At 40.9% G+C, this 16,991-nt stretch overlaps 1 protein-coding gene across 1 annotated transcript; it reads right to left on the reverse strand.

Moving 5' to 3' along the window:
- Positions 1-16,061: 16,061 nt before the first annotated feature.
- On the reverse strand, positions 16,062-16,541 carry LOC126088181 (uncharacterized). The gene has a single exon (XM_049906343.1). The coding sequence runs from the start codon at positions 16,539-16,541 to the stop codon at positions 16,062-16,064; it is 480 nt and encodes a 159-aa protein (XP_049762300.1).
- Between the last annotated feature and the right edge of the window lie 450 nt (positions 16,542-16,991).

A 16,991-nucleotide genomic window follows, 5' to 3' on the forward strand; every position in this document is an offset into this window, starting at 1 on the left:
CATACACAGTTTGCAAAATATAAAACCATTTCGCATCACATCACTGCACACTCTATAGACACATGCTGGTCACCACTGCCCCTTGCACTCCCTGCAGCCTGTTTGGAACACTGACCCCCAGGCATGTAAACATGTCACGCATCCCATGTACATCTTCATATACTCACTTCAGTCTGTCTGAAAAATTGTGTCACAATCCCTTCACAATGAGTCTTATGTTGAGCTCAGGAGACTGATAAGGCACTACTATCATACGTTATAGATCTTGGCATATGATTTTCTACAAAAAAGATTATACTCTATGCATGTACTGTAAAGTGATGGTGTGTTGTAGCTGTCCCCCTTCATTATTAACCACTTCCCTGAGTCCTCTAAATAATCTTTAATTGTGTAACATGCAATACTTATGAAGTATGTTTTAGCTGCCTTTTTACAAAGATATATTTTAATAATAATTTTTTGGACCTTGGTCAATTGTATGTGTCATGAAGACTTTGTTACTATTTCCCACTGAATGTTCTTCAACAAGATAAACTAGATGTCCAAGAATGAAAAATTATATAGCTTTTAGAATACCTAGGCAGAGGAAAGCTCTACACTGTTTAGGGATAAGAACATAAACTGATGAAGCAACTTTCGTTAAATAACAGTTTTGTAACAATAAGAAAGTCAGCTCTACTGAAGAAGAAAAAATATATTTTTTTCGTGTTATTTGGTACTTAGAAATAATGAAAACAGATTAAAATTATACATTCTACAAAACGAAGATAGTAGTGTCTTTCGACTATAATATCAATGAGTCAAAGTTAGAATCAGTCAATTCATAAAAATATCAGGACGTGACATTTTGCACGGATATGTTCAGTCATGAGTAAAGCAGGTGGTAGACTTTGGTTTAATGATAGAACACAGAGGAAACGCGACCAGTCCACAAAGGGGACTGCTTATAAATCATTCATGTGACCAATCCTAGGATATTACTCAAGTGTGTGGGACATCTACCAAATAGGACTAACAGGGCATACTGAATGTATGCAGAGAAGGATAGCATGAACAGTTACTTTTTTTTTACCCGCAACATAACGAAGAATAACTGGATTGGTAGGCCCTAGAAGATAGATGTAAATTGTCCAAGGAAACCTGCTTAGAAAGTTTCGAGAACCAATATAAAATGATTAGTTTAGGAATATACTACAGCCCCCTACATGTCACTCACGTTGGGATCCTGAGGACAATATTAGATTAATAAAGCATGGATTGAGGCATTTGAACAATCACTCTTCCTGTGTTCAATATGTGAATGAAATGGGAGAAAAGCATAATTATTCGTACAATATGATCTATCCTCTGTCATGCTCTTCACAGTGGTTTGTAGAGCATAGTTGTAAGTATAGATGTAGATGTAGATGTAGAAGAAAGTTTTACATTGATATAGGTGGAGGGGCAGTGGCATCTATTGCTGCTGCCCTCATGATTGCATCTGTGTCTTCTTAGTTTTTATCGAACTGTATACTTATTTTTCGCACATATCGTGAATATTCCATGGTGACTAGAATATTTTTCCATGAGTATTCTTCAACAAGACAGGCCACATGTCCGAAAGTGAAATATGATTTTAAGTTTTACAGTACTTGGACAGAGAAGGAGCCTGTACTGCACATGGATAATAAAATAAAGAGATGAAACAATTTTCATTTGGATTCGACAAGAAAAGCTCTATGGATTGCCTTATTAATATGCTTAATGTGTTTATATGTATATAATTTCTCTACCAAATAAATGCAGAAGTTTTGAAATGTTTTGACCATACATTTTGTATTGGTTCACTTCTCAGTAATTTACCACACAAACGTTATCAAAAACATTCATTATAAAGTTTGCTTTGGCCTGTGGGTAAGACTTATGGCCCATATAAAATACTGTACAAAGAATGTTGAAGCATACAGAATTAATTTTTATTTTTAGCAACACAAATACACATCTGTAAATGAACACATATAACTCTACACTGAGTGTAACTCTAAGGAACCCCTTGCATCAGAGATAACACACACTAGTTAGTTGATGGATAGAATATTCCCACACAGCCCCCTTCCTTCAACCGCCTTTTAGTGCAGAGCATCTGAGATGTAAGTAAATCTAAATGTTATTTGCTGCCCAGCTCTTGTGTGAAGTACCAGCCAGGGACTCAGTGCAGCTACTGGATGCAGTGACGATGTAGTTGCTGACCGATGAAGGGAAGTGGTAACCATAGGTGATGTCTGCATATGTGACTCTGGACATGGTGAGGCTTGCAGCTCTGGCATGGTGTCTTGTGACAGTGCTGTTATGACCTATGCAGGCTTGACCCACTCAGTGGAGACCTTTGTGGTTTTACCATTTTGCAAGATCTTGATGGGGTGGTCTCCTCTTCATGACACTGGGAAGAAATCTGAGTATAGTGGCTGCAGTGGCAAGTTGATGAGGTTAAGCTGAGGTAATCAGTTGTGTTGGTAAGCCTTACACACAATATAAAACAACTGCAGAGAACTGAAACATACAGAATTACTTTTTATTTCTAACAACACAGGCACATATCTGTAAATGAACACAAATGACGTGACACTATACACATTCACTGATTGCTGGATCTATTATTTCAAAAGGCCATTAGTAAATTTTTTCATAGTTCCTTAATTCTGATACAATTTTCTAACTTTTTGTAGCATGGACACAATCTCATAACCTCACTTTCATCATTCAGAATTGGGTTTAGCAAAGTGACCCCATGATGCTCCATCTAGTGTGAACATTCTGTCTTTTGAGTGTGAAGTCGCCTAGTATTCTATATCACACCGTTGACATCCAGTGTAAATCGGCCTTTAAAAAAGAGAATTAAATCTTTGTATTTTGCAGCAAATCCCAGTTACAGCTTCAGCGAGAATCCAGTATTTATTAGTACTTTTCAAATACAAATTGTGCAGTATATACGAACTGATTTACTCACCCCTGAATTATCAGATATTTTATCAAGAGTTTTAACTGCAACTAGATGTACAGCACAGTTCCCATATTATGTTGAAACTACAGGTTGGCTGTTGGTTGTCCTGAGTTTGTACAACTGGCCCAAGGAAGAGTGAAGTTTAATAGATCAGTCATTCAAGTTCTGACAACTTGCCCTCTTGCCCATGGATGGCAAAAAATATTTTTTATACATATGTAGTGTGATATATGTACTTTTCTTTGCATTTCCCTTGCATTTATATCAAACACTGTTCACACTGATAGTTGGAAACGATATCCTCACATTCTGTAAATATTGCTTAGTTACTTAACAATATTTTTTGCTTAGACACACATACCATAATGACTTACTTGCATACTGCTGATAGTGTGATAATAAGAGTGCAATTAAAGCTAGGCCAAATCATCATTTTATCAAAGATAATGACTGATAGTCAGACACACACATGGTTCACATGTGTTGTCTGTGTAGAATGGGAAAGAAGTGTGATCTATCTGAATTTGACTGAGGGCAGATTGTGATGGCCGGGAGGCTTGGCACATGCATTTCGGAAATTACACGACTTGTCCAGCGTTTGAGGGGTGCTGTGATGAGTATCTTCATCACATGGCGAAACCAATTTGAAATCACATCCGGACATCTCTCATTGGAGACGTTGGACATTGTAGACTTGGCAGACTGGCGGCAAAAACTGTAGCGGACCTAACATCAGACTTTAAAACTGGGCAGACTACAAGTGCATCTAACACACAGAGCACTGAATACTCCTAATGATGGGCCTCCACAGCTGATGACCCACGCCGTGCCAATGTTAACAACATGACATCAGCAACTACAATTGAAATAAGCATGCGACCATTGGCACTTGGTGTTGGTGCAGTGACACAGTATTGCATGGCCTGATGAATGGCAATACCTTCGTCATTATACTCATGGGAGGGTGCGAATTCGTCATCTTCCAAGGGACAGTTCCTCGACACTTGTACTATGGGGCAGGGAAATACTAATAGCGGCTCCATCACATGCTGGGAAACTTCCTGGAGGTAGTGCAAAACACCATGATGACCAAGGACTATTATACACTGGTTACAGACCATGTACAACCCTTCATGACGGTAATGTTTCCCAATGACAGTGGTATTTTTCAAAAAGATAATGCGCAATGTCACAAGGTCAGGAGAGTGATGGAGTGGTTCGAGGAGCACAGTGGCGAATTCCAATTGACGTGCTGACTCCCAACTCACCAGATCTGAACCTGATTGAACACATCTGGGATCTGATTGCATATGGCGTCAGAACTCATTGCGCCCCCCGCCCCCTCCCCGGAAATGACGGGAATTAGGTGACTTGAATGTGCAGATGTGGTGCCAACATCCTACAGCGACCTACCAAGGCATCATTGCTTCGATGTCACGATGCTTAACCGTTGTTATCGGTGCCAGAAGTGGGCAAATTGGCTATTAAGTATGTGGTCATAAAGTTCTGGCTGATCAGTGTATATCCTTCTGGATCTGCTAACTATATTCATCTCTTGATCTCCCTCTACAATTTTCCTCCCCACACTTACCTCCAACACTAACCGGTGATTCCTTGATGTGTCAGAAAGTGTCCTATCAACCAATCCCTTCTTCCATCAGGTTGTGCCACAACTTTCTTTGGTCCTCAGTTGTATTCAATACCTTCTCATTACTTACATGATCTACCCATTTAATCTTCAGCATCATTCTTCTGCAGCACAACATCTCAAAAGCTTCTATTCTCTTCTTGTCTAAACTGTTTATTGTCCACGTTTCATTTCCATACATGGCTACACTCCATACAAATACTTCCAGAAAACACTTCCTAACATTTAAAGCTATATTCCATGTTAACAAATTTCTCTTCTTCAGTAACGCTTTTCTTGCCATTGCTGCTCTGCATTTTACATCCTCTCTGATACAGCCGTTATCATTTATTTTGATGACCAAATAGCAAAACTCATCTGCTACTTTAAGTGTCTCGATACCTAATCTAATTCCCTCAGCATCACCTGATCTAATTCAGTTAAATTCCATTACCCTTGTTTTGTTTTTGTTGATGTTCATCTTATGTCCTCCTTTCAAGACACTGACCATTCCATTCAACTGCTCTTCCAAAACCCTTTGCTGTCTCAGATAGAATTACAACATCAGCAGATCTCAAATTTTTTATTTCTTCTGCATGGACTTGAATTCCTAATCCAAATTTTTCTTTTGTTACCTTTACTGCTTGCTCATTATACAGATTTAATAACATTGGGGATAGGCTACAACCCTGTCTCATTCCCTTCTCAATCACTACTTCCCTTTCATACCCCTCGACTCTCTTAACTGCCATATTGTTTCTATACAAGTTCTAAATAGCCTTTCGCTTCCTGTATCTTATCTCGAGTATTCCTGTCAACATAGTCGCAAGCTTTTTCAAGGTCTACAAATGCTATAAACCGAGGTTTGGCTTTCTGTAGCCTACCTTCTATGGGAAGCTGTAGAGTCAGTATTGCCACTCGTGTTCCTACTGTTCTCTGGAATACAAAATTATCTTCACTGAGATTGGCTTCAACCAGTTTTTCCATTATTGTGTAGGAAATTCGTGTTAGTATTTTGCAACCATGACTTATTAAACTGAGAGTTCGATAATATTCACACCTGTTAGCATCTGCTTTTTTGAAAATGGAATTATTAGGTATTTGAATTCTGAGGTTATATCACCTGTCTCATACATCTTACATACCAGATAGAGGTGTTTTGTCGTAACTGGCTCTTCCAAGGCTGACAGTAGTTCTGATGGAATGTCGTCTATTCCTGGGACCTTGTTTCGACTTAAGTCTTTCAGTTCTCTGTCAAATTTTTCTCGCAGGATTATAGCTCGCTTCTCGTCTCCCATTATGTCCTGTTCCATTTTTATAATATTGCCTTCCAGTACATCTCCCTTGTATAGACCCACTACATGCTCCTTTCACCTTTCTGCTTTCCTTTCTTTCGTTATGGCTGGTTTTGCATATGAGCTCTTGATATTTATACAGCTGTTCCTCTTTTTTCCTTAATTTTTCTGTAGGCAGTATCTATCTCTCCCCCAGTGACACAAGCTTCTAAATCCTTACATTCGTCCTCTAATCATTTGTGTTAGCCTGAGCTAGAAAGAAACATGTATTTTCTTTTATATGATATTTATTTATTTGTCATGTGGCAGCATTTTATGTGCTATAAGACAGTTATGAGTAAAAGCTTGAAATACTGACAAATTAGAGACCATAATGTTCAGATGAAAGCATCTATTTCCTGTACTTAGTGACCCCCAAAATTTATGCTCCTCAAATTTACAAGACAATTGTGAGGACCTCATGGGTCTATGCATGTGCACTGCAGTTATATACATGTAAATGTGAATTAATTTGACTGCAACTTCACTTGTAGCAGTCTGTGAAAACCTGAAACACACAATGAGAGCCAATAAAATAAATGTAAGTGAAAAGACTAATAAGAAAAGGGACAGGGTTATGTTATAACCAAAAGTGTCTGTTATGTTACATCATAAGTCACCAGTCACAAACAGTCACCTCTGTTTCATGTTAAACTATCTTTCTCAATGTACTGGATGCCTATCCTAAGAACTGTCAGGTATATTTCCTCTGATATTTCGGCAGATATCTGCAATTTCGTTTTTGCTTTGTGTAGTTGGGGTCAGCCCACACAGTCACTGCTCACCTCTTCTTTCATGCGGCGCCCAGTGACAACAGAAAGAGTTGGTTTGTTTACCATTAAGAACAAAATTATTTTTAAATTTTTAATTATTTTTAAATCAATTACATACTCCCAAACTATTCTGTCAGATATTCGTTTTATCCATATGTATTAACAGGGATAGTAAAACAAGAAGAATACATAGCAATCCAGCAGTGATTCAGTAGTCCTGGATGCTCGGCAGTAGCAGTCAGTGTGGGCCAGAGCAGTGCTGTTACTGCTGGAGTACCTGTTATTCTTCGTGTTTTAATGTCCCTCTTCATACATATCGACAAAATGAATATCGAACTAGACTAATCTGGGACCGCTCTGTCGAATGGTTATTGGATGAGCACGTAAAATTCCACTTTAAAAATCTTTTTTTTTTTTTTGTAATGGTAAACAAATCGACGCTTCTGTTGACATTGGGCGTCACAGGAAAGACGACATGATCACTATTTGTTTGGGCCAACTCCGGCTACATAATACAAAAACGAAATAGCAAATGTCTGCTGACACACAAGAGAAAATGCACCTGACCATTCTTAGGAGAGACATCCTGTATACAGAGTGTGGTTCAGGAGGAACAGTAAGTATTTTAGAATGGGGTGATGTAGACTAATTCAATAAAACATTCCACATAAAAATATGTCCAGTTTTTATTGCTTACAAAAATACAGCTATTCGAATGTAACACAAACTAATACTCATAGAAGATGATGAGCAAAGGCAAATGATAAAGTTCAAAGTTGACTTTCATAAACTGCGCTTCTGACTTCCACATACTATCGAATCCTTGACAACAAAATGTGTAGCTATTCTGAAGCCATCTTGGTGTTTCTTTATGAGAGTAGTGTTGTTCATAATCCTAATGATCAGTTCGTCTCTGGTGTTTAATTTTTCTTTGCGACTTTAACTTTTAATCATCCCCATAGATTCAAATCTAAAGGGGGGAGGAGTTACGGATCTTGGTGGCCAATAATACGACCATTTCTGTTGATCCATCTTCTGGGGAATGTTAGACTTAGATAACATCACTTGACAAATAGAATGTGCAAGATCCCCATCATGCCGGGATAACATGAACATATCGATCCCAGTAGCAAGAGAAACGTCTTCCAGTAATGATACAGAACCGTTTTCAAGAAAGTCTTGGATAATGGGGAGCCTGTAAATGAAAGGATCGTATTGCATTTATTGGCCGGGATATCCCCTTCAGGGTTCGGCCGCCGTATTGCAAGTCTTTCTAGTGGACGCCACTTCGGCGACTTACGTGTTAATGGTGATGAAAATGATGATGAAGGACACACTACACGCAGGCCCCTGCCGGGAATCGAACCCCTTGCGTGGTAGGCAGTAACGCTACGACTGCGCTACAGAGGCGGGCGGTGAGCCTGTAAGACGATGAAATAACATAACAGCTCCAATCAACTGATCGTCTATAATACCACGCCACATATTCACAGAGAAGCAGTCTTAAAGATGTCTCTCCACAAAGACATGTGGGTTTTCGTCAGATTAATGAACTGAGTTACAATTATTGAAATGTAACAAGGCAAAGTGGGTTCTTCAGTAAATAAATTTAATGGGATTACGTGGCAGTTTGCAATTAGCCAGGACTTTATCTGCATTTCCTTCTTGAATAAATTGAATTCGTTGTAAATTATGAGAACAGACACCCTGCAAACATATTGTCAGTCATATTCTTGTACACAGAAGACCTATACATACCTCTAGAAATTCTGCATGTACTTACTGAAGGACTGCATTCTGTCAATTGAATAATGTCTTCTACTTCATCGACTCTCTGTTCATTTGCCATTCAATTTAGTGAAAACACAAGTCTGCGGTTAATAAATCATCTACTGCATCCTCTACAGGCAGTAGCAGCCATACCATTATAAAACTAGTACACAAATACCATATCGTCATACTAAGCATTTGCAACTACATGTGGCACGCTTAACGTTACGTTATAATGGACCAACAAATCACAATCATAATCCCAGTTGAAAAATTCAATTATGTAAGCTCAAGGACAACTTCACAACTTGGACTTCAAAACAAAACTGACAATCGATAAATAAAACTGTAGCAATGGGAGTACCAACAAGCCAAATGATAGCTTGTGTCTGTAATCAATAACAACTGGACACTCATTACACTAAGGTGACAAAAGTCATGCGTTACCGATGTGCACATATACAGATGGAGGTAATATCGCGTGCACAAGGTATGAAGGGGCAGTGCACTGTCGGAGCTGTCATTTGTACTCTGGTGATTCATGTGAAAAGGTTTCCGACGTGATTATGGCCGCACGGCGGTAATTAATAGACTCTGAACGCGGAAAGGTAGTTGGAACTAGACACATAGGACATTCAATTTCGGTAATCTTTATGGAATTCAGTATTCCGAGATCCACAGTGTCAAGAGTGTGACGAGAATTACAAATTTCAGGCATTTCCTCTCACCACGGGCAATGCATTGGCCGACGACTTTCACTTAACGACCGAGAGCAGCGGCATTTGCTTAGAGTTGTCAGTGCTAACAGACAAGCAACACTCTGTGAAATAACCACAGAAATCAATGTGGGACGTACGAAAAACGTTTCCGTTTGGACAGTGCGGCGAAATCTGCAATTAACAGGCTATGGTAGCAGACGATCTGTGCAAATGCCTTTGCTAACAGCACAACGCCTGCAGAGCCTCTCGAGGGCTCGTGACCATATTGTTTGGATCCTAGACGACTGGAAACCCGTGGCCTGGTGATATGAGTGATGATTTAATTCGCTAAGAACTGATGGTACTGTTAGAGTGTGACACAGACCCCGTGAGGCCATGGACTGGAGCTGTCAACAAGGCACTTAGCAGGCTGCTGGTGGCTCCATAATGATGAGGGCTTTATTATACATGGAATGGTCCAACTGAACCGATCATTGACTGTTGTGCTACTTGGAGACCATTTGCTGTTTTTAATGACTTCATGTTCCCAAACAACGATGTTATGTCACTGGCCCACAATTGTTCGAGACTGGTTTGAATAACGTTCTGGAGAATTGGAGCGAATGTTTGGTCACCCAGATAGCCCAACATGAATCCCATCGAACATTTATGGGACATAATAGAGAGATCAGTTCGTGCACAACATCCTGCACTGGCAACACTTTCGCAGTTATGGACGGCCATAGAGGCGGCCTGGCTCTATATTTCTGTAGGGGATTTCCAACGACTTGTTGAGTCCATGCCATGTCGAGCTGCTGCACATAGCTGAGGCGAAAGGAGGTTCGACCAGGATTTTAGGAAATGTCACATGACTTTTGTCACCTCATTGTCCTGGAATGTTTTACTCGAATTAGTCTATTCTACCAACTCTTAAGATATTTACCATTCCTCTTGAAATAGGTAGTACATGTCATGTGTGGTTTAAAATTATGTGTTAAAAAGAGCAGCAATAACGAGTACTCCAGCAGCGACTGATTACCGCTGGTGCGTGGCAATACTAGGCATACAGCAGACTGACATGAGAAATCATTATTGGTCTTTGTGTGTCTGTGGGTCTGTTGTGATTATCAACTGTTTTGGAAACTGATCAAGAGTAAGCCACATAGCCACACTACAAAGGCACCTTGGCACAGTATCACTTTCAAGACATTTTCGCAAATTGTTTGTTTCTTTCATTTTTCATATGATACACTAGATGCAAGACCAGTTGCTGTACCGTGGACTGCATGAGCCAGCATTATTACTGGGGAATTCATAGGTGCCTTTCGGGTTTGAGAAGTTTACTCCACAGAAATTACAAGACATACAGAAAATAGACACATAGCAGTGGATACAGCGTCTCTTCAAACTTTTATTACAAATGCTCTATGTAGGTACTGTTTATGACATGGCGAACGTCAGTAGGGTAGTTAAATTCTCGCAATACATGTCTCACGACGTTATGGTTGATACCAGCGACCACAGTAATTGTCTTTCCTTGCAACAAATGCTCTATGTAGGTACTGTTTATGACGTGGTGAACGTCAGTAGGGTTGTCAAACTCTCACCATACATGTCTCACCACGCTATGGTCAATACCAGGGACCACAGTAATTATCTATCTTTGCAACTCCTCCAGATTAACTGGTAATGGAGGCAAGAATACACGATCTTTGCGTATCCCTGTTAGAAGAAATCACAGAGAGTTATGTCAGGTGACTGTGAGGACTACTGAAGAAGAGGTGAGTCGTGAGGGAAAGCACGTTCAATCTAACGCTGAGGTAGTTCGGTATTGACCTAATAACGAACGTCTGCAAGACAGTGCCGTGGAGCACCTTTTTGTTACATAATGACGTTCCGACTGTCGTCCTGTAATCGTAGCATTAGCTGTTTGTATAGCAAGTCCAAGTACAGATTTCTCTGTAAAAAAGTGATCCATAAAATTTTACAACTGACTGCAGTATCAGAAGTTGTCTGCTTACACATGTCATTTATTTATTTATTTATTTATTTATTTTTTGGCATCGTGACGAATGATTCCCGCACAAGTTCCACCATCGCTGCTGATGATCCTGGTGTACCACCCAAGAATTTTTTGTCTGTTGCGGCTTTTATGCGATAACTTGTATGACATCATCGCTGAACAGTCACAATCGGCTCACATTTAGCGAACTCAGGGACGCAAAACATTCGTATTGCTCCATTATTCGCTATTTTCTGAAACGCCTGCCCCCTAATGGTGGGGTCTGTAACTATGTCACTGTGCGTATTATGAATCGGAACTTGGAGGAATTCTCTTTCCACAGATATACGTTGTCCACACAGTCGTCTCCTGAAACCCCGAAAGTACTAATGAATAAAGTGGTGTAAAGCTAGGAAGGTGGGTGTTGGGACAATAAGCAGCAGTAAGGTGTAATCTACAATTTGATGCTCCAGCCAATAAGTTCATTCCGCCATATTTTTCAGTAGCTTGTGCTTTGTGCTGCATGCAGAACACTCATCGTTGATAGAACAGGATTGGAGCGTTTATTTATCTGAACAAACAATGCGTCTTGAGATCGCTACTCCGTACACGCTGACCGTTGCAGAGTCCAACATCATAGCCGAAACTTTGGCCATGTGTGTAGTAGGGTACGAACGTTTATTTATAGATATTTAAACAGCTGTAGGGGATGTCAGCAGACCGCAAAATCCATCAATGTCCAGACGCTAGACCACCGCAACCGTCTGCCGAATGCTTTCACTTGCAGTGACGGGCTACGATCCCTCAGCTGGTGCACGAGAGACATGCAAACGTCAGATACATCTCTTCCATCCAGCGAACGAAATGCGCTCCATAATTACAATCCAGTGCCGTGACTGACATTTCGCGAAACCTGTCGGCGAACTCCAACACAGAAATAATTGTGTGCAGGACAGCAGTGTTTGACATTCGATGTTGAAACAATATGCTACAATAACGTCTAGGACAATAACAGAACTCTAGGTCACCACAATATCTTTCTAACACACAATACCTGTCATGCAAATGGCTCGAGAAACATATGCACAGAGCTGTCAGAACCTCTCCAAAACTATTTTACTTTGTACATAGACAGCAGATTTCTTGTGGTACTTTCACTTGAGTGTAAACGTTGAACCAATTTTGATGGAAGTGGAGGACTTGGTATTAACTGCCGAGGCTGAATTGAATGAAATTCTTTACTTCTTTAAACAGTTCCAAATAATAAAGAGATCACGTTCTCCAGGATGACCGGCGACCGACACCCGCTGGATTAGGGGAAGATGGAAGGCGCCCTTTAGATCCTGCTGACGGAATTCTGAACCTCGGACGAACCTTAGGAGGCATCCCGCAGGACCGGCCGAAACTCTACTACGCTGCAGCAAGACCCCTGAAACTACCCCCTCAATTGCTACTTTTGTCCTGCAAGTGATTTAGCACAGAAAAAATATCTGGTGCCAACAGCAACGACGACAATAATAACAAAACTTAAAATTCCTTTAACATAAAGATAAGGTCTTAAAGTTTAGTAAACAGATAAACATTATTCGACCTGCCCTTCTTTAAATAGTACGAGTATGCCCCTCAAGGCTTCTGCTGTGCGATGCCAAGGCCAGGAACCCAACAACTTAACACTACTATGTGTTTATGTACCGCAGACCCCAAGGGCAGCAGGCATCTAAAACACCAGGGCTTCATTTTATCAATGTAAATGGTAGGAGAAGCAGAAGTAGAGTTTTAGCAACAAGACTTTGATAACTAACTACACTTCAGAAAAGGCTTAAGGCTGGCCAAGCTCATAACCACTCTGCTCAAATACGAATAAGTTACAACCACACACAGGCTCCCCAATACGCCTTCAGAATGACAAAGTCAGCTACAGATGCCGATAAACTTAACAATAACTGGCCGTGGCCACACATGCAAGGCAAACACCGGACAGGCTTTAGCACAACTGACCCTAGGGCGCTATGAAGACCAAGTCGAGTAAGGTAGCGCGACCGTACCCAGCTCAGTACTTAAGATCAAGCACCCTTAAATAAAATAACTAACTACTGTGGTGCGCCACTTCACTGTTCCACATAAGCGAAGTGCCCTACCAATTGAAGATAAAGTCTGTAAATGAGTCCGCGAACAATCATGTTTATGACCTTTATTTGTAAAGATCCATCTTGATCACACATTTAAAAATGAAGCGCCCAACTTCACACCATCGTGCTCTGCAATAATGACTGCTACAAAAGGCGAAACAACAACACTATAAAAACTTTTAAAATCAAATCAACGAAACCAACACAAGTTGTAAACATGACAACTTACCTCAATACACGCTGCACTATCAGGATCAGTCTGACCATGGCAACTCTCTCCAGGGACAAGTCAATATTCCACACGCCAAGTTTCAACGTTTTGGAAACCTTACCAAGAGCCGGCAGTTTCAAAGCTGGGCCATCAACAAGTGTCAGCGTGGAAACCATTCAACGAAATATCATCGATATGGGCTTTCGGAGCTGAAGACCCACTCGTGTATCCTTCACGACTGCACGACAAAACCGGCCGGGGTAGCCGAGCGGTTCTAGGCCCTACAGTCTGGGCCCGCGCGACCGTACGGTCGCAGGTTCGAATCCTGCCTCGGGCATGGATGTGTGTGCTGTCCTTAGGTTAGTTAGGTTTAAGTAGTTCTAAGTTCTAGGGGACTGATGACCTCAGAAGTTAAGTCCCATAGTGCTCAGATTGTATCGAGTAAATGGGCGTCTACGGGAATGGAGACTACCTCTTGAATCCATGGACCCTGCATGTCAACAGGGGACTGTTTAAGCTGGTGGAGACCCTGTAATGGTGTGAGACGTATGCAGTTGGAGTGATGTGGGACCCCTGATACGTCTAGATGGGACTCTGACGGGTGACACGCACGTTAGCATTCTGTCAGTTCACCTGCATCCATTCATGTTCAATGAGCATTCCGACAGACTTGGCAATTCTAACAGGACAATGCGACACCCCACACGTCCAGAATTGCTACAGAGTGACTCCAAAAACACTCTTCTGAGTTAAAACACTTCCGCTGCCCACCAAACTCCCCAGACATGAACATTATTGAGCATATCTGGGATGCCTTGCAACGTGATGTTCAGAAGAGATCTCCACTCCCTCATAATCTTACGTATTTATGGACAGCCCTGTAGTATTCATGGTGTCAATTCCCTCCAGCACTACTTCGGACAATAGTCGAGCCCTTGCCATGTCATGTTGCGGCATTTCTTCAGTCTAGTACACATGTGGTGTGCAGAAAACAGTTTAACTCCTACACACGTCGCATACAATACCCGGACTGTACAGCGTGCGGTGAGAGAAGAAAGAAGCAATACCTGAACGCGGGGCAGACCAGTGTGGCGCGGGGAATCCGCTCGCGTTACCAGGCGCTTCGCGAAACGGGGTGGCACACACGAGTCGAGCAGCCTCCCTCCCACACACACATACGTAAATTTTTTGAGCAATCGCAATCCACACACGTTGTGCATGGACAACTATTCGCTTAAACTTTAGCTATAATTGTTCTACGTGGTAGATCTGGGAGTGAAAGACGTATGAAAGTGCCCAACTGCACATTTGCTCATTTCTTCTGTTTGTTTCTGCTTCAATAGTCATACACTCAGTTTTTTGTGTAAATCCACAACCTGCCTTATTACTCTGTGGCATCGATGTATTAGCCTATTATCCAAAATATGTTCACATTTTGGTGCGATTCCCGATATCCTAGTTTTGTATGACCCAACACCAGACGTAGATATAGTTCATGTGAGGTCAACAGTGCGTAGTATCTTAGAGCGGGCACACACGGGAGACTTAACTGCCGCGCAGTCATTTCGTCTTTGTTGCTTTCCTGTTGCTTCGGTTTTTGACAGCTTGCTCACGATGAGCAACTGTTTCCTGACAGCGGAGCCATTTTCAAGGATTTTTGTAGTGCAGTCGACCAGTATACAGAGATGAGATGTTTTGAGACTGCAGTGGTTTGTGCTCTTATCATTCGACGAAGGACAAAACAACGGAAAAGGAAGTACTGGATTCATCCGCTTATGTCTGAAAGACTAAATAAAGGGAAATTCACTTTAATATTTCAAGAGCTAGAATGTTACCCAGAGAAATTCTTCAGCTATTTCCCCTTGAGTGTAACGTCATTTGACGAGTTAGTCACAATTCTGGGACCTGCCGTTACCTACTAAAATACAAATACGCAACTGGCGATTCCAACAGAAGAGAGGCTCGGTGTTATATTAAGGTAAGTTGTATGAAATTACAAATTTTTCATTTAGTTTGATATTATTCATTATTTGAGAAAACCTTAATAACAGTAATCGTTACATTTTGTATAAAACATGTCCAAAGCAACTCAGTGAAACGGCAGTAAATAAGTGCAGGTAAAGGCTTAAACACTGTTGCGTGTAGTGACATCGTACGTAGTTTCTGATCCATCTGACGGCACAGAAAAATTAGTCAGGTATGAGTTTACTCTGTTGCAATCATGAGAAGAAGCTATTTGCAGGGGTAGGTTGATTATGGTTCAAATGGCTCTGAGGCCTATGGGACTTAACATCGGAGGTCATCAGTCCCCTAAGACTTAGAACTACTTAAACCTAACTAACATAAGGACATCACACACATCCATGCCCGAGGCAGGATTCGAACCTGCGACCGTAGCGGTCGCGCGGTTCCAGACTGAAGCGCCTAGAACCGCTAGGCCACTCCGGCCGGCAGGTTGATTATCAGACATAGATGTTGCAGTAAACACTCACGCAGGGTTGGAGAAGCTAGAATACCGAACGCCACCACTGAAACTATCACGGGTCATTTGGTAGACACGTGTTCTGGAAACGTATTATTACCTGAAGAATCTCAATTTGTGCATCGATAATTCGGTGTGTGGATACTGCTTTCACCATAGGTACAAGAGACAATGCGAAATGTGTTGTAGGGTAATCCATTAATGAAGCAGTTTCTTTCTTCTCTCGAAGTATGTCGAGTAAAGTTTCTTCATAACTCTTCTTCTTCTTATTATTTGGATTGGAAGAGGTATGCGGAGAACGAACAATAGGTGGCCTTCGAACGTCCTCTGTTTCCTCAGGTTTCTCATTGCTTACTAGTGGTTCAGCATTTCCACTTGTTTCACATACTTCTACGGTTGGTAGAAGAAATAAAAGTTGATCGTAAAATTTGTACTTTCGGCGCTTTCCGGCTGGTTGTCCTGACTTGACCGATTTTTGCTCACTTAATTCTCTTGCAAAGCATGTCCTTAGATTTTTCCATCTTCGTTGCACCATCGTTCCTAGGAAACAAAGAAAATCAACTGAAACGTTTGACATTGTTGCAGATTTTAATTTATTTTCTAGAAATAAACATGAAAACTATTACAATTCAATCACTTTAAAGCATTTATGGAACTTCGTAAATTATTATAGCTTCTTTTCAGGTATCTAGCAACTGGATCAATTTCAACGATCTTTCATACAACTACTTTATTGGTGCTAGCACTATCCGCAAAATAGTGAAAGCAACATGCAATGAAATATGGAATGTTTTGCAACCTATGGTTATGCCACAGAAATTTGTAGAAGAGTGGTTGCACATTGCTGGAATGTTCTATAAAAATACCCATTTCCCCAACATAATAGGTGCTATAGACGGAAAACATATTCGAATAATACAACCTCAAAGTTCTGGCTCAGAATTTTTTAATTATAAAAAATTCCTTTCTGTGGTGTTGATCGCAT

This window comes from Schistocerca cancellata, chromosome 1 (genome assembly GCF_023864275.1).
Source record: "Schistocerca cancellata isolate TAMUIC-IGC-003103 chromosome 1, iqSchCanc2.1, whole genome shotgun sequence".
Taxonomy (NCBI): domain Eukaryota; kingdom Metazoa; phylum Arthropoda; class Insecta; order Orthoptera; family Acrididae; genus Schistocerca; species Schistocerca cancellata.

Coding starts and splice junctions, on each gene's coding strand:
- LOC126088181 (XM_049906343.1), bottom strand. CDS start 16,541: ATGGTGCAACGAAGATGGAAAAATCTAAGGACATGCTTTGCAAGAGAA.